We start from the raw sequence: 18,639 nt of genomic DNA, 5'->3' as shown, positions 1-18,639 counted from the left end.
TGGGATTTCTTAATTTGTCTTAGCCTTTTGGTTAATTTTTAATTAAATTAATATATGTGAAAATTAATATACAAACATAACAAATAACACTAAAAACCTTACAACAACAATATGAGCCTCTGGACTTCTTGCTTCCCAAGTCCAGTACAACAACTTAAAGGCATCCATTCTCAACTCTTTCTTCTGAAATAACCTTTATATTTTGAAATAATAAGCTTATATTACTGTATCTTAATATTTCTATTTTAGATTTTATCTATTGTTTTCTTATTCTTTTCCTTTGGCTTCACCTTGTCTAATCCTCCCGATATAATTCTACTCAAACTTTTGGTTAAATTGGTATTCAGTTTTTTGTTTTTTAGACTGAAAATATGGTTAATTATAGGAGGGAATACTATTACTATGTTTTGTCTTGTATGTCTCTTTTGTGTTTTTTTGGGTCAATAATTGCCTCACTTTTCATTTGCTTACCTGTTTATATGCCAATCTTGATATTTATTTATTTAAATTTTTAAAAATTTATTTTTTATTTTTAAGTGAGCTCTACACCCAATGTGGGGCTTGAACTCACAACCCTGAGATCAAGGGTCCCATGCTCTACTAACTGAGCCTCTTAGGCACTTCTCTCTATACCTCTCTTTAATTCTTTCCACACTTTCAACAGTCTCTTTAGGGTTACTGCATAGTCGAGTGTATCACATAATTTCTGTTTTCTCTTTTTCCTTTGAGACTTTACTTCTGGAACCTTCTGCCATTCTTCAGTCTCAACTGGTCTTTTCCAACTCTTCTGTTTTTAAATTTCAGCTCTCATACTTTTAATTTTAATTTAATACTTTCAAGAGTCTTTTTCTTATTCTCTTTGGTTTTTTTTTCATATTGTATGTTTGGTTCATGAATACAATATTATGTCATCTCTGAGAATGTTACATAGGTTTTTAAAATTTTTTTTCTTGTTTTTGTTTCTTCTAATTTTCTTTTTTTCCCCTTTGTTTTGTTGTTTTGTCTTTCATTTTGGGGACTTTCCTTAAATTTTAGTGATACTTAGCTGTTTTCTCATATTTGAGAATGAGGCATTAAAAAGCTGATTGAATAGGCTTGACTTTTGGTGCCCTAACTGTTGAGTGATTACGTGGTAATCTAGTATTATTGTTTTTGTGGCACTAAAAAATATCAGTATTGGTAGCTTGTTTACTTTTGGGACTAGCTATTAACTTTTATTTTCCAGAGAAGAATCCTTCAGCACCCTGTTTAGGAGTGGGAAGGGTGGGAAGAGGAGTATAAGACTGGTTGCCATATTCTGGGAGCTGGTTGGGGAACGGGTGCTGGAGAGTCTCATGCTTTAGGAGGCAGAATTTTACTTTACCCTCCTGTCTTCATTGAGTTGCCTCATCTTGTCCACTTCTGTGCCAACCATCTCTGAGGCCAAAATTCTCTAGTTCAGATTTTACAGAACTTGTCTCCTGCATTGGTACAGGAAGGGGAAGTCATCCAGCTGCGGAGGATGTGTCTGTGGGAGAGAGGGGGTTTTTATTACTGCATAAGAAGAGTCTTTCCACCAGTCTCTTCAGTTTAACCCCATACCTTACCCTACCTTTTGTGGTAGCTGGAGCTTCCCGGTCCGTCCTGTACCTCCCCAGGCTTTCAGAGGGCCAGATCAATTTCCTTGCTTCTCAACACCATCTCCCTTGGCAAGGTCTTACGCTTCACTTTCTTTTCATTCTCTTCTACAGGGTTGTACTTAGTCTTGCATACGTGTGTTTTTTCATTTGTGTGTGTGTGTGTGTTTAATGTACTTTGAGTTTCCTTAACATGATAGCAAATTTAAGGGCAGGAACTGTCTTCTGATTGTTTTCCTTTCTCCATATGTCAATGTACAGGAGTTTCTCAGGAAATTTTGGTGTTTGCCCAGTAATATCTTATTTTCCTGCTCTTGGTTTTCATTCCTACAAGTTTCTCTGAAAGGAAACCATAGTCATTCAACTTCCTTGCTGTCCTAGAATGTGCAATGGAAGTCCGTATTTGGCTCCCAGAAGCGAAGTAGATTAAGATTTTCTTCACTGTTGCTACATGTCCTCAGCCCCGTCTGCAGTAGAGAGGCAAGTAGATGGGCATTATCATGTTTTGCCTTTGTCTCAACTCTTGCTTTAAGAAAGGATAATATTTATCTTTTCTCTCTCAGTAAAATATTTCCTAGATTATATTGGGTCTCTGTTGGGACTCAATCTAAGAAACCCAGAATTGTAACTTTGTGAACCAAAGCCCTGAATCACTGATTCCACCTGAAAAGAGTTATCTGAGAAAGTACTGGGGATATTTAATAATATACATACTGGAATAGAAATTAAACATTCACTGCAACATTTTTAATAGCTGAATAACAAAAAAACAAAATGCCTCTTATGCAGATTAAATAGTTGTCAGTAATGGACTCTAAAATAAATTCAGCCTTTAGAAAGTATAACATAGATATCTAAACTCTACATGGAAATATCTCCAAGATATATTTTTATTTTTCTTTAAAAAATTTTATTTATTTATTTGACAGAGATCACAAGTAGGCAGAGAGGCAGGCAGAGAGAGAGAGGGGGAAGCAGGCTCCCCACTGAGCAGAGAGCCCGATGCGGGGCTCGATCCCAGGACCCTGGGATCATGACCTGAGCCGAAGGCAGAGGCTTTAACCCACTGAGACACCCAGGTACCCCTCCAAGATATATTTTTAAATAAAAAAGAATAATGTAGCATACTGTTTATCTGTTCTGTGTTGTTGTTTTGTTTTGTTTTGGTTTTTTTTTTTTTTTTGGATAGATAAAAAATCCTTGTATTAGCATAGAATGTTTCTGGAAGGATATACAAGTAACTTTATGGCAGTTGCCTCTGGAATAAGGTCTAGAGAACTAAAACCAAAAGGAATGTCATTTATTATGTTTTATTTTTAATAATTGTTCATAGAGTAAAGAAGTCTAAAATCTTCACATGGCCTTGAAAGCCCTCTCTGGCCTCTTCCTCCTACCACTCTTCCCCTATATACTTCACCTCTCACTTCACCATGATTCCTCCAGTGTGTGAACACAGCCCTGCTTGGGGGCCTTTGTCCTTGTTGATCCTAATACCTGGAGCCTTTTCCTCCAAGTATCCATGGGGCATACTTCCTGGTACTTCCTTCAGGTTTTTGCTTTGTCTAACGAGAGGCCTTCTCCAGCCTATCCATGCAAAATAGATTATAGTACAGTATCTTAGTTTGGGCTCTTATAAGAAAAATAACATAGCCTGGGTGGTTTAAACAATAGAAATTTACTTCTCACAGTTCTGGAGGCTCCAAAGTGTAAGCATACATCAGCTCCTGGTGTAAGTTCTTTTCCTGGCTATGTCCTCGCATGACAAAGAGCACGATCACCTCTCTCATATCTTTTCTTCTAAGGGCACTGATCTCATTCATGAGGGATCTACCCTCATGACCTAACTACCTCCCAAAGGCCCACCTACAGATACCATCATATCAGGGATCAGGGGTTCAACATGAGTTACAGGGGGTCATAAACATTCAGTTCGTAGGACAGAGTGACCTCTGCCATCTCTGGCCTCCTCTTTACCCTGCTTTATTTTTTCTTCATAGCACTTAGCACTACCTGATTTTATATAAATATATGTATATGTGTGTATGTGTGTGTGTGTATAAATATATATATAAAACTTGTATATTCCTGCAGGTCAGGAATTTTGTCTGTTTTGTTTATTATATCTCCAGTGCTTAGAACAGAACCTGACACATAGTAGATGTGCAATAAATACTTAGTAAATGAAAAATGAACAGTAGAAGCATTTGAATATGGTGCTTGTTTAATTTTGAAAAGATGCATATCACATATATGTGATAAAACCAAAGCTCTAAGTTTCTTTTGGCAAGTTCTTACTCTTCAGTGAAACTTTTAAATGGTTAATTCTCTTTGGCAGAGCAAGAATATGATCCTGGACCAAGCCTTTAAATATATAACAGAATTGAAAAGGCAAAATGATGAACTCCTGCTTAATGGAGGAAACAATGAACAAGGTAAAGATTTGAAGATTCTTTTTGTTCAGTGTTCAGGTCTTTGTGTCACAGGGCAACTTATAGTGGATACAGAAGGCTTTTTTTGACCAGAAACATTGTTAAGATTGTATCTTCAGTGGGTCTGAGAGAATAGTGTTGTAAAATAAATTCATCGTAGTTTACCTACCCACCCGCTCCTTGAACAACTCTAATCTTTCAGGCATACAGAATTTTGATTTTGGACTCTTCTGTGTACTTTGTGTTTGCTTAACTCATGAGACAAATAATGGTGGATCTCTTTTATTCCACTTGGATCTTCCAGCTAGGGGATATAGGGGAGAGTCCTGCTCAGTGTAACTTAAAAATAAAATAAAGATACGCCCGGGGCCAAGACTTAGCTGTGAATTAACTCAAAAGGTCAAAACATTCCATTCATAATTGTTTATATTGCATGTAATGTGTGTTTCAGACTGCCTGATCATTTAATGGAATTTGATTTTTATTAGTCATTATTTTTTAGATAATCACATTGTTAAAAAATTTTCAGTTTTTTATAACAGCTGAAAAGAAAAATATCCCAAGCAAGTGTAAAGCTCAGAGCGGTAGGCAGTTTGAATTGTCCTTTATTTATGGCTCTGACTAGAGCAGAGAAAGAATTTCCTGTGACAATTCAGTAGGTCACCTTAAAAGGAGAAGAATAAAGGTAGAATTTGCTGAGGTGGGGGCAGCGTTGGGCTGTGTTCATTGTATATCCGGAAAGGTCAGCCTTCTGAATTCTCATTGCTTACTTTAAGTTAGATGTCCACTTATCCTCCCGCCTCCCCACGTCAGCTGTCTTTTACAACTCAGGCCTTGTTTTATGATGCTGGTAGGTAGTTTCATAATACTTGGTAACCGTTCTGAGGCACTCCACAGAAGGGGTGTCAAGGCCAGAATGCTATGTGGACTTTTCTCAGGAGAGCTCCTTTGGTTTCACAGCCTAGAGGCTGAGGCAGTCAAGCTACCTCAGGGAAAAGGGAGCCTGTTCGAAGAATACAAGTTGCCTGGGGCTCAGGAAACACTGAGCAGGTGGGCCCTAGCTTGAGGCAGCTTAAGTCACCAGCCTTTCTTTGGTTCTTTTTGGTGCCTCTGCTCTTTTCTCTTTTCTTCCCCCAGCAGCTTCCCCACATGCTCACTGCCCACATGACAGGCTGCGCCGTGGTCTGAGCGGTGGCCCTGGGAGTCAGGCCCACCTGGGCTGAGTCTCCTCTTCACTGACGCAATCAGTACCTGTGCTTATTACTTCACCTTTCCCAGTCTCAGTTTCCTTTTCTTAAAATGGAAGATAATCCTAGCATGTATGTGGTTGATTTTTAGACAAATTTATGTGATTACCCTGAGTCTGTTTCTCATACCTCAAAATACTGATGACAATAGGTAGTTCCCATCTCATGGTTGTTATGAGGATTAAAAGAGATAATGCAGGTACGGTACTTAGAGTCAAGCTGGCATATAGTAAATGTTACCCATTGCTGTGGTCATTGTTATTATTGTTATTAAATGAGACGATGAATGAAAAGTGCTTATAGTAAGTGTGTAGTAAGTGAGAACAGTCATCATTATTATTGGGTCCATAATAATTGTCCAGTTGTTTCTGATGTTCATGGCACACTGGCATCTTTCTTCTGTGTCTCTTAGTTTAAAAGTCTGAGAAGAATAATCTGCTAGTCTCAACTCATCCTCATCATAACAGAACTTTTTATTTCAGGCCCCCTCAGAGGGCACTGGCTTTGAAGATTGGCCACCCTTGGTGGAGGGAGAGTGGCAAGACAGGCGGGATGTGTGGGGTCACAGAGCATAAACAACAGCAGCCAAGGCTGCCCCAGTCATAGGATCTGTGGGGGAAGTTCTTCCCCTTTGGAAAGAAAGAGTGGGGTGTGACAGCAGTGTATGTATCTTGGCGCTCCCAAGGAAAATTCAAGTTCCATTATTGATGCTCTCGTCGGTACTCTACTACTTTACTTTCACGCGTTCACTTGGGCTCTGTTGTTTCCGAATGAAATAGGAGTCTAAAGCCATTTATAAAGGGGACTACCCACTACTACCACAAATAATGTTTGCTGTTACAGCCTATCATATTGATACTCAGTGCTATTTTCCTGGCACGTTACCATGATAACAGTATATCTTTCCTCCTTTTGCCTTTGGAGCTGCCCTATTGGGAATTTTTGAATTGGGAATTTTGAGATTTCTACATTGTGAGTAATTTTGGACCTTTGGGTCATTGGCCCTCAACGATACATTTTTTAAAAAGGATAGAATAGAGGCTTGATATACCACTGTAAAAAGGAGAAAGAATTTGCTTTAGAAGAGAACTGAACATTCTCAGTTGAGCTATTTAGAAAGACTAGAATTAGAACTGAGTAGTTAGCATACAGCTTTTTCTTAAGTTACTGTAAATACTGGCATTAACAGGTAATTGTTTCATTTTTATTTTTAATATTGTAGCTGAAGAAATTAAAAAGCTACGTAAACAACTGGAAGAAATTCAAAAAGAAAATGGTCGATATATCGAATTACTGAAAGCAAATGACATATGCCTATATGATGACCCCACAATCCACTGGAAAGGAAATCTTAAAAACTCAAAGGTCTCTGTTGTTATTCCCAGTGATCAGGTTCAAAAAAATATCATTGTTTATTCCAATGGGAGTCAGCCTGGTGGAAATAGCCAGGGAACAGCTGTTCAGGGGATAACCTTTAATGTTGGTCATAATTTACAAAAGCAGACCGCCAACGTGGCACCAGTACAGAGGGCTTGCAATCTGGTGACTCCTGTGTCTATTTCTGGAGTTTACCCTCCTGAAAACAAGCCATGGCATCAAACCACAGTTTCTGCATTGGCCAACCAGCCTGTTCCTCTTTGTCTTCCTGCTACCATTTCTGCTCAAAACATTCTCGAGCTTTCCACCTCTGAAAGTGAATCGAGTGTGCTTGGTGCCACCAGTGGCTCACTGATTGCTGTTCCCATTGGGCCTGAAGCCCACCAACATCGTCCCTTGCACACATGTCTGAATGATCAGAATTCTCCTGAAAATAAGAATGGGCAAGAGAGCCCCAAATTAGTGAGGAAAACAGTCCCTTGTGCCACAAGCATCCCTACCGCTTCCTCGGCGACTGCTGCGAAAGTACACCATGGAAGTAAGTCCTGCCTGAGCATACAGGATTTCAGAAATGATTTTCAAACCACCTTCGTTGTTTCAGTTACCACCACAGTCTGCTCCCAGCCCCCCAGGTCTGCAGGTGATTCCTGTCCAGTGAGCATTAGCAAGGGCGCAGACTCTGCAGCTGTTACTACAGTGGTGGCCCCCTCTGCCCCCGGAGGAGGGAAGACCGCCGCTCCCGTAAGCACTCTCTCTGCAAGCCCTTTGGAAAGTTGGACACTTTCTTGTTCTTTGCCTTCTTCAAGTGTTAGCGCTTCAGATTTAAAAAACATGAATAGCCTTACCCGAATCTCCTCCGCTGGAAACACACAGACAACATGGACTACTCTGCAACTGGCGGGAAACACTATTCAACCCTTGAGCCAGACACCGTCTTCTGCTGTGACTCCAGTAGTAAATGAGTCTGGTCCCAGCCCTACCACAGCCAACCACAGGAGACCCGTCGCTACAGGTGTTAACTTGAGTAATTCCTTTCCAGCAGATGGGCAGGCAGTTGAGCAAGTGGTTGTAACCTTGCCTTCTTGCCCGTCTTTACCTATGCAGCCGCTGATTGCCCAACCACAAGTTAAATCTCAGCCTCCAAAAAATATCCTTCCTTTGAATTCAGCAATGCAGGTTATTCAGATGGCTCAGCCCGTTGGGTCGGCTGTTAACACAGCTCCAGGTAATCAAAACGTTATCATTCTCCAGCCCCCCAGCACGACCCCTTGCCCAGCGGTGATGAGAGCAGAGGTTCCCAACCAAACCGTGGGTCAACAGATAGTGATCATACAGGCAGCTAATCAGAACCCCTTGCCGCTCCTCTCTGCTCCACCTCCTGGTTCTGTTCGACTCCCTGTCAATGGAGCCAGTCCTCTAATAGGGTCTAATAATTCAGTGCAGAATGTTTCAACCCCACAGACTTTTGGAGGAAAGCATCTTGTCCATATTTTACCAAGACCTTCATCTTTAGCAACATCTAGTTCAACACAAACTTTTTCTGTTACCATGTCAAACCAACAGCAGCCTCAAACCATTTCTTTAAATGGACAGCTCTTTGCTTTGCAGCCTGTGATGTCCTCATCAGGAACTACAAATCAAACCCCTATGCAAATTATCCAACCCACCACCAGCGAAGATCCAAATACCAACGTTGCCCTGAATACGTTTGGAGCTTTGGCCAGCCTCAATCAAAGCATATCGCAGATGGCTGGGCAAAGCTGTGTACAGTTGTCTATTAGCCAGTCTGCCAATCCTCCGACTGCTGCAAATAGTCAGACCACCCCAGTTAACAATGTTTCATTAACAACAACTGTGGCATCTCCTGTGACAACTGATAATTCGGCCACACTACCCAGTGCTTACAGTCTAATAACTACTCCCTCCGTGAACGCCGTAGCTTGTTTACCTAATGTGAAGTCGAAAAGGTTGAATAAGAAGCCAGGTGCCAAGAAACACTTCGCAGCTAACAAGTCGGCGTGCCCCCTGAATCCAGTCAGAGATGTGGGCAAGTTTGACTGCGCCAGCACTGACGCCACAGCGGAACCATCGTGTAATAATGACGGACTGCTGGAAAGCCTCCCTGTTGGGTTACCGTCTGTCGCCGGGTCCCAGGCAAACAGTGTAAGTGTTTCTGGTGCACATTCTATGGACGTTCTGAATTCTGAGTCAGTGATACCTGAATCTCTACCCAAATCTAAGTCAGGAGAAGAGACTAGCTTGCCCTCCCAAGAATCTGTACCGAGTGAACATTTTGTCATGGCCCCAGCAAAATCCAAAGATTCTGCCCCCATTTTGCAACGCGAGACCCCTCAGGATAAGCCAGCAACTAGTTTGGCGTTGTCAGATGCTGCCAAATCCTGCACTTCAGCTAATGTGTTGATTCCATCTCCGAATGATCCCCACGTTTTGGTTTCTCAGGTTTCTGGTCTGTCATCTACCGCCAGCACTGCCGGTACGGACTGTGTTTCTGAGGTAGAGGTCATTGAGGAACCTTGCGGGGTAGAGCAAGATTCACCTGATACGTTGCAAGCGACGGGTCTCTTAAAGGGGCCGGGTTTGACTGCACTGCTTTCTGGTCTTGAGAAAGAGAAGGACCCTCAGAAACTCTCTCTTTCAGTCCAAGTGGACCATCCTGACTTTTCTTCAGAAAACTCTAAATTGGTTGATGCAGGTGTCGATTTACATCCCAAACAGGAGCTCTTACTGATGAGCAGTGACGATAGAGACCCAGGGCCGCCTCACTCGTGCGTCCCTGATCCGGAGGTCATCAGTGGCTCCTTGCTGGTCAGCAGACAGGCGGACTCTCCCATGTCAACCAGCTCTGGCAGCAGCCGTAGTTTCTCAGTGGCGTCCATGCTTCCTGAAACGACTAGAGAGGATGTCAGCAGCAGTACAACGACCAACACGTGTGACAGCTGTACCTTTGTAGAGCAAACTGACATTGTCGCTCTTGCGGCAAGAGCTATTTTTGACCAGGACAGCCTTGAGAAGGGAAGAGCTGGCAGCCAGGCTGACATAAGGGATGTCACTTCGAAGCCTGCTGAAGCATCGCCTCTAGAGGGGGACCAGCCTTTCAAAACACAGGTATCTAAAGAGGGTGGCGCAGGACAGGCAGAAGCAACACCAAATGAATTTACTTCTCAGGATTCGATTGAAGCCACAGTGGATCGGCCCCTTGGGAAACCAAGTTGTTCTGTGGGAATGAAAACATCCAGTGCCTCTTTACAGGTTTCAACCTCTCAGTCACCAAGCATCACCAGTTTGAGCGTGAATAATCTTATCCACCAGAGCAGCATCAGCCATCCTCTGGTCAGCTGTGCTGGTTTGCCCCAAACTTCAGAGCAAACAACTGTTCCTGCAACAGTTAATCTGACGGTGGCATCTAGCTCCTACACCGGTCAGCCTCCCGGACCAGCTCTGATGACCGATTATACCCAGGAACAGCTCAGCACCATAACTGGCACCATAGCAAATCCACAGATCCAAGAGCCCCTCTTAAAGCCAAGCCAGGAAAGCCGCAAAGACTCTGCTAAGCGTGCTGTCCAAGATGACCTTGTATTGTCTTCGGCTAAACGTCAGAAGCATTGCCAGCCAGCCCCGCTGAGGCTTGAGGCAATGTCCCTGATGAGCCGAACTCCAGACAGCATTTCTGATCAGGCTCAGATGATGGTCAGTCAGCTCCCTCCCAACTCTGCGAACTCTGTGGTGCCCATCAGCAACCCAGCACATGGGGACGGCCTCACCCGACTGTTCCCACCTAGTAACAATTTTGTGGCCCCCGCATTGAGACAAACGGAAGTGCAGTGCAGCTCTCAGAATTCGGTCGCTGAGCAGCAGCAGACCCAGGCCAGTCAACATCTCCAGGCCCTGCAGCAGCATGTTCCGGCCCAGGGGGTGTCCCACCTGCACAGTAACCACCTCTACCTAAAGCAGCAGCAGCAGCAGCAGCAGCAGCAAGCAGTGCGAGAGAGGCATCACCTGTATCAGCTGCAGCATCACATACCTCACGCAGAGAGCTCTGTCCACTCTCAGCCCCATAACGTCCACCAACAGAGGACTCTACAACAGGAAGTTCAGATGCAGAAAAAGCGGAATCTTGTTCAGGGCACTCAGGCCTCTCAGCTTGCCTTGCAACCAAAGCACCCTGGAACTGATCAGCCCCGGCCCAAGAGCGGTCAGCCACACCCCCACCATCAGCAGATGCAGCAACAGATGCAGCAGCACTTCGGAAGTTCGCAGCCGGAGAAGAGTTGTGAAAACCCTTCGGCCAGCCGGAACCACCATAACCATCCCCAGAACCATCTCAGTCAAGATCTTCTGCACCAGCAGCCGGATGTTGGGAGCAGGCAGCAAGGTTCAGGGGTTTCTTCGGAACACGTATCTGGGCATAACCCAATGCAGAGGCTTCTGACATCAAGAGGCATGGAGCAGCAAATGGTTTCCCAGCCAAGTATTGTGACGAGACCTTCAGACATGACCTGTGCTCCACACAGGCCAGAGAGAAATAGGGTTTCAAGTTATTCTGCTGAGGCACTCATTGGAAAGACGTCTTCTAATTCCGAGCAGAGAATGGGCATATCAATTCAGGGTTCCAGAGTTTCAGATCAGCTTGAAATGAGAAGCTATCTTGATGTTCCCAGGAATAAGAGCTTGGCCCTTCACAATATGCAGGGTCGGGTGGACCATCCCATTGCCCCGGAGATCCGCCTTTCTGACTGTCAGACGTTTAAACCAAGTGGAGCCAGTCAACAGCCCCCGAGTAATTTTGAAGTACAGTCCTCAAGAAATAATGAAATAGGTAACCCTGTATCATCCCTGAGGACTATGCAGTCCCAGGCTTTTCGAATCAGTCAAAACCCTGGTCCACCACCAATCGACCGCCAAAAGAGATTACCTTATCCACCGGTTCAGAGTATCCCAGCAGGAAATGCCATCCCACCAAGGGACAGTGAAAACACATGCCACCAGAGTTTCATGCAGAGCTTACTTGCCCCTCACCTTGGTGATCAGGTCCTTGGAACACAGAGACCACTCTCGGAACATCAGAGGAACACACAGTGTGGTCCATCCTCTGCCATTGAATATAATTGTCCCCCAGCTCATGAAAGTGTACATATTAGAAGAGAGAGCGAGAGTCAGAACAGGGAAAGCTGTGACATGTCCCTAGGTGCAATTAACACCAGGAACAGCACCTTGAATATTCCTTTCTCCAGTTCTTCTTCTTCAGGAGATATTCAAGGTCGGAACACAAGTCCCAATGTTTCTGTGCAGAAGTCCAATCCCATGAGGATAACTGACAGTCATGGGACCAAGGGCCACATGAACCCTCCAGTCACAACCAACATGCATGGGGTTGCAAGGCCAGCTCTGCCCCATCCATCTGTGTCTCACGGAAATGCTGAGCAAGGGCCTCCTGTACGTCCAACTAACTCTTCAGTTCCCCAGCGATCAAGGCATCCCTTGCAAGACAGCAGTGGTTCCAAAATCCGTCAGCCTGAAAGGAATCGTTCTGGAAACCAAAGACACAGTAATGTCTTTGATCCGAGTCTTCCCCATCTTCCTCTGTCTACTAGTGGCAGTATGATTCTTGGACGCCAGCAGCCCACTACAGAGAAGAGAGGAAGTATTGTTCGTTTCATGCCCGATAGCCCACAAATACCTAACGATAATTCGGCACCTGACCAGCATACACTATCACAAAATTTCGGTTTTCCTTTTATTCCTGAGGGTGGCATGAATCCACCAATAAATGCTAATACTTCTTTCATTCCACAGGTAACTCAGCCTAGTGCCACTCGAACGCCAGCTCTCATCCCTGTAGACCCCCAGAATACTCTACCCTCCTTCTATCCCCCGTACTCTCCTGCTCATCCTACACTGTCCAATGATATTTCAATCCCGTATTTTTCCAATCAGATGTTCTCAAATCCTAGCACTGAGAAAGTCAACAGTGGAAGCCTAAATAACCGATTTGGATCAATTCTGTCTCCTCCCAGGCCTGTTGGTTTTGGTCAACCAAGTTTTCCTCTGCTCCCTGATATGCCGCCAATGCACATGACCAACTCTCACTTGTCCAACTTTAACATGACATCTTTGTTTCCAGAAATAGCTACAGCTCTTCCGGATGGCTCGGCAATGTCACCTTTGCTTACCATAGCAAACTCCTCTGCCTCCGACTCTTCCAAGCAGTCCTCAAACAGACCTGCCCACAACATAAGCCATATTTTAGGTCATGACTGCAGTTCAGCTGTCTGAATTTTGATAGACTACATGTCCATGTATCGGCTGAGACTACAGATATGTTTGTGTGCGTGTGCACACGTAATGCACATGGAGAGGGAGATCGTGTGTGTGTGTATATCTGTGTTTGTATGATCAATTTCCAGTTACCTTCTGAATGTAGGGAAGTCACGTCAGAAATGATGCAAATCATGGGTTGTCAAAAACAAATTATCTTTTCATTTTTAACTGCACGGTGTGCTTTTTAAATTTTCTGAACGGAGTTAGATTTTCAAGTTTGATTTGGAATCTTATATTCCCTAAATACTAATCAGCTGTAAGTTGGAAGAGATCCTTTTGGCATGTGCTGAGTAGTAAGAAAGAACCCAGATTTTAAACTTGATTGTTGATCATTTGTAAAATAGGTACTTGAGATAGTTGAATTGCTCTCCAAAAATCCAGACACTTTGATGCAATGCAATGGCACATCACCAAATGCTTGGCCGATATCCGCATCTAGAACAGTTTCTTACCCATGGCAGGTGTTGAATTAATATGAAATGAATGTCCATGGTTAAAGTCAAGCAGTTAGCAGGTAAATGAGTTGTTTAATCAGCCTTTACTCCCAAGGTCTGGTTTAGGTAGAGGCTTCCTTCTTAATTATAACAATCCATCGGTTATCTGAATTTAATGTCTTTTCTTCACATTAGAGAGCCATTTTATCTTTTAATGTGCCAAGATCCTAGAACACAAAGGTCTTCCTTACTTAGCCTTAAAAATAGCAATCTAAAAAGCAAAGTACATAGACATTCTCCATTTTGCGCTTGCATTTTGCATCGGGTCATAAGGGGAAAGCAGTTGTATTGTGGAGTTTCACTTGTGTTCAGTTAAAGATTGTCGTTTCATCAGTTAAATTTTGTTTCAGTATTCTCTCTTCATTCTGTTCATTTGATCCTGAAATAATTTCTTTTATATTTGTTTAATCATTAGGGACTGCTCAGTAAATAGTGTTTGGAATCTACACGATTATTTGAGCCTTACTTTTTAAATATTTCTGAGCAGAGTCTTAAGCTCTGTCAGTATTTTCACTTACTGATATTTATATTTAAAATATGGCATTGTATGTTACATTATTACCCTTCATAGTAGACTTATAATGAGAAGATGAATTTGTTCATTATTTTTCCTGATGGCAGATGTGAAATGGTGCTTCAGAAAATTGTCTTTGTATATGTTCAGGTGTGTGTATGTATGTGCATGTGTGTGTGTGTGTGTGTGTGTGTGTGTGCACAGACATAGATTTTAAAGTATAAGCTGGTCCTTCAAAAATTGTCCTGCCATCTGGAAATGGAAATTGTGACCTGAGACTCACTGAAGTATTGGAAAACTTGATGTCAGGGTTTTTAAAAGCCCCTTAGAAGTTAATTTTGTACACACATGTGCACACACACGCACACACACACACACACTAATATATTGAATTTAGAAAACTTAAAGCCTATGAAAACAACCATATATACTCATATTCTCAAACCTATTTGTTGTTGTTGTTATATTCTGCCAAATAGGGGATGGAGTGGGAGAGAGACATGTAAATGGTTCCGTCTGCTCTGTTAATAAAGGCAACCCAAGGACCAGCATTTTATTTTTTTCCTCCTCAAAAATGCCTCCTCAGGCTGGGTCAGAGCAGTTAACTCTGGCGAATACCTCTAGTGAAGACTCAGTAAAAGGGTCATGTGTGCCTCTTGAACTATATTTACCAAACCTTCCTCTCTCTTCCTGCTGCCCACTGAAGCAGCCTCCTGGGGGCAAAAAAAAAAAAAAAAAGAGTTATAAACAAGAAAAGCTGTATTTTTACCTTCAAAATGGTCATGGTGAAGAATAGGAGTTACTCAAATAAGACAACAGATAAACACAGTAGTTAGAACTTGTAATTGGGAAAAAAGTGAGATTCGTGGCTTGTTTTTAAACTAATTACCTTAACTGAGTTTTAAGTTATGACATTTGGGTTTTTCTCTGTACTTGAAAGGTCCAACCTGCCAATTTCAAGAAGGATAGTGTTCACTATGTTGGGCTCTTCTCCCTCCCTCCCTCCCTCCCTCTCCCTGTCACTCTCTCTGCCTTTCACATACACATACAAGTGCACACACGCACAGCGTGGCGGTTGTTGAGTTCTGAAGAACTGGGCACTGTTCGATATAATTAGAACAATGGTAACAGGCTAAGGAGAAGATCAATTTGAACTTCGCAGTAGAAAGGCCTGAAAGGTTGGTACTGTCAGCTGTTCCTCTGTTGGATTGATTTTCTTTTTCCGCTCAGCCCAGTTCAGAGATAGCATTTCCGTTTTTTTGAGCTTTCATTCCAAGCACATAATACTTTGATCCCAAATCAGCCTCTACCCTTCAGGAAAGCTTATTTGACCATCTGAAGAAAGATGTGACCATCTGCAAATGGTTTGGCTTCTGCTTATGTGTAGCTCTAGTTATCTTACAGATGTGCATGTGTATGTAAGAGATCGTCGTATATGTGGACTCAATTCTGAAAGTGTTCAGAGCATAGTAATCTTATTTGATTGAAAAGCATGAGTGTATGAGATTTACCAGCTGTATATTAAGCATTTGGTAATCAGAGCTACATGATTTTGGGGAGGAAATTCATTATTTAATATCTAGCGGTCTCTGGATATAATTTTTGGCAAAAGTGTGACAGGAAACAGTCAATTTTGGTTATAGTAAATTTATTGTTATTTTTGGCTTGGCTTGCTAATATAGAACTGGGTCTATAGAATGTAAAAACAATTTCCATAAATTTTTGATTTCTTAAGTACACAAACATATACAAATGTATGAATCAAAGTGAGAATCATTAATTAAATTATTTCTATCTCTTTTAGTGTTGTTGATCACAGAATCAATTAGAGAAAGTGATTTCTCTAAAGATTTAACACAGTAGCTTCTAATGAGGTGAAAAATTTCAGATTTCTCATGTATAAATTTCTGATGTGTCAATCATGGATAAAAGAAATCAAGTTTGATGTCTTTTTTTTTTTTTTTGGTACATACTGGTTGTTTGGGCGATATTTTATACCATTTAAGAAAGTTTATTTTTGTTTATATTGGAAGACCTTTTGGAGGGACCAGGGATGGTACCTTTTTTCTAAGTAAGGAGTGATATTCCACAGTGATCATGCTTTTTAAAATTTAACATAATAGAACTGTGGAAGGAGAAGAATGAGGAGGGAATATTCTTCTGCAGCAATTTCCAGTTACATATCAGGGTGAATTGCAATAAAGATCAATTTTTAAAAATCAGCCTTTTTTGGGGTTTGTTTTCCTAATCAGCCTTCTGAAAATATAAAATTATTTAAATGCTTTAAAGAAAATTTATTTGCCTTGCTCTTGCCTTCTAACATTATCCATGTCATGGAAAGGCTAAAATTTATATTCAAAAAAAAAAATGTGCAAACACATTTATTTTAATGGGAGTGAAGTTTTAAAAATTTGAGAAAAAGTAAAGACTTACTAACCAGCATCTTCTTGGCTTTACCCTTCCTCTGATCTGTAGGTACCTACACTCCTTTTTTCTTCCATCTGCTCCATGTCAGACAGACAGCAGGGAGCCTGTTTATTTCCTTAGGATGATTACTTCTCTGCCTTTAAAGGTTTATTGGGCCCATCCATCTCTTGGATCATTGTTTGATATAATGAGTCGTGCTCCTATATCTGATTCCCAATTCCTGGCTTCGGGAACCACTGTATCTCCTGTTCTATCAAGAGGTAACAAGAATTTCTTGAAACAAAATTAGAATTAATTTAAAATTTTGAATATACCATAGAGTTCTGTTCCTTGTTTTGATGAATTTCCTTTCTTCCCATGGAGGAGTTTCAGAAAGCGCGAAGGTGGTACTAAGATCAGATAGCTTTGGGTTGATATCTTTAGGAATCTGGAAGTCATAGTACTGTTGTCTGTATAAATTCTCCCTTTGTCCGGAGATAATTGCTTATGGTTGTATACATCCAGAGGGCAATAATAATAGCCAAATAAACTAGTATGAAGTTAATCTGTGAGTGATGATTTTATGATACCTATATGCAAATTAAAGGCCAGAAATTCATTTCTTCTTGAAGTACATTTTGGGCTAAATGCTCCCCACAGAAAAGGGTCCCTTTTTTGGGGGGGGGGGGGGCTTAACTGTATTCTCTCTGCATTCTACCCTTCCTCCCTTCCTATGTGAGCCAGACAGTGTTTTTACCAGAGTCTGTGGGGGAACACCAAGTTTAGATGGAGGCAGTCCAGCATGAGGACCTTCTTGGACACGGAGCTTCTAGTTCTGCCCACATGCCTCCATCCTGGTACTGCACTTTACTTGAAACTGTGCCTCTGGTCCGAAGACCAGCCATTGGAACATACTACTCACCCACTCCTCTGTTACATAGCAAAGGACCAGCCAGAATGGTATGTGCTGTGTAATCAAACACCTAGAAGACAAGAACAGCTGTTTCTCACTGTTGCCTTATCATCCTCTGAGCCATCTTTGATGCCGAGCTTGTAAAAAATGTACTGCTTAGAAGCAAAACTCCTTTTAAAGTCTGAGCTTGTAGGTGGTGGTCATTCAACACCGTTATTTCCATACTGGCACAAACCCTGTCAACTGTACGGCTCAGGGGCAGGCATGCTTTCAGATGCTTCATAAACACGAGCCAACTTGGGTTGAGAGTATTGGATAAAATACTCAAATTGGTGTTGTTTTGGATGATAGTCTGCATCATCTGTCACCGGAGATCTCATGAGACATAGAATCTCTATCTTGTAATTTAATACTTTTTAAAATGATCATAAGGTGTGGGGTTTTTGCTTTTGGGTTTTTTTTTTTTTTTTTTGGCTCAGTTGTGTGTACAGCTCTACACCATACTCTGTTACAGAAACTTAAGAGTTCCCTCCATCTCACTTCTTCCTCACTTCTCTGGATCTCTTTATCCCCATCCCTTAAGTCTTAAAACCATTCTCATTTGTGGGGTCATCGAGGCACTGGACTTGACTATATTGGTAACCTTTAAGGGAGTTGAACGGTTGATCTTCCAAGAAGAAAGGGACCAGACAGTGTTGCTTAAAATGCTGCAGTTGTGTTACTGTGAAGAAAAGATTCACTTCCATGTTCAGCAGGCCATATACACACACCCACACACGCATACATGCACACACACACGTGCACACACATTTTGGTAAAATAGGTGGAAAAACCTGCGAACATAATTACCTTCGCAAATTATTTAAAGATACACTGGGTGAGAGGCTTACTGTAGAGCAGTCACCAGAAAAAAAAACCTAACTGTAGTTTTTCAATAGTGTAATATTTGTATCTATTCCCATGCCAGCGATGTCTGCTGTGTACTGTGTCCTATTACTGTAAATCACCTGGTTTATAATTCTAATGGGAACTAATTTGTTTTGTAATGGAATCCAGAGCAGATATGTATAATATGATCAGGATTGTCCTACAGTTGTAAATAAGAATAGGTCCTGTTTATTTTGACATCTTTTTACAAATGCATTGTATTAGGGTGTGAATATTCTGAACCATGCTCTTGTTTAAAGTTTTGAAATTTTTATTGGTAAATGTAACATTTTAATGGTTGTAATAATTATTTGTATAGATATGAATATAGTATTTTATTTAAGAAAATAAACTTTGCATTTTTGCATTGTGAA

At 41.8% G+C, this 18,639-nt stretch overlaps 1 protein-coding gene across 6 annotated transcripts in view; it reads left to right on the top strand.

The window, feature by feature from the left end:
- Nucleotides 1-18,639, top strand: part of USF3 (upstream transcription factor family member 3) — a 51,237-nt gene extending 32,598 nt beyond the window's left edge. For 5 of the 6 annotated variants that reach the window (XM_047725013.1, XM_047724980.1, XM_047724972.1 and 2 more), the window contains 2 exons: nucleotides 3,952-4,048; nucleotides 6,515-18,639. In XM_047725013.1, coding sequence (XP_047580969.1) covers nucleotides 3,952-4,048; nucleotides 6,515-12,966 — 6,549 coding nt within the window. In that variant the 3' untranslated portion in view covers nucleotides 12,967-18,639. The remainder of the gene's footprint in view (nucleotides 1-3,951; nucleotides 4,049-6,514) is intronic. The other variant, XR_007126530.1, reaches the window with a different exon arrangement.

Source organism: Lutra lutra, chromosome 1 (genome assembly GCF_902655055.1).
Source record: "Lutra lutra chromosome 1, mLutLut1.2, whole genome shotgun sequence".
Lineage (NCBI taxonomy): Eukaryota > Metazoa > Chordata > Mammalia > Carnivora > Mustelidae > Lutra > Lutra lutra.
This window is presented reverse-complemented; position numbering and strand designations above follow the sequence as displayed.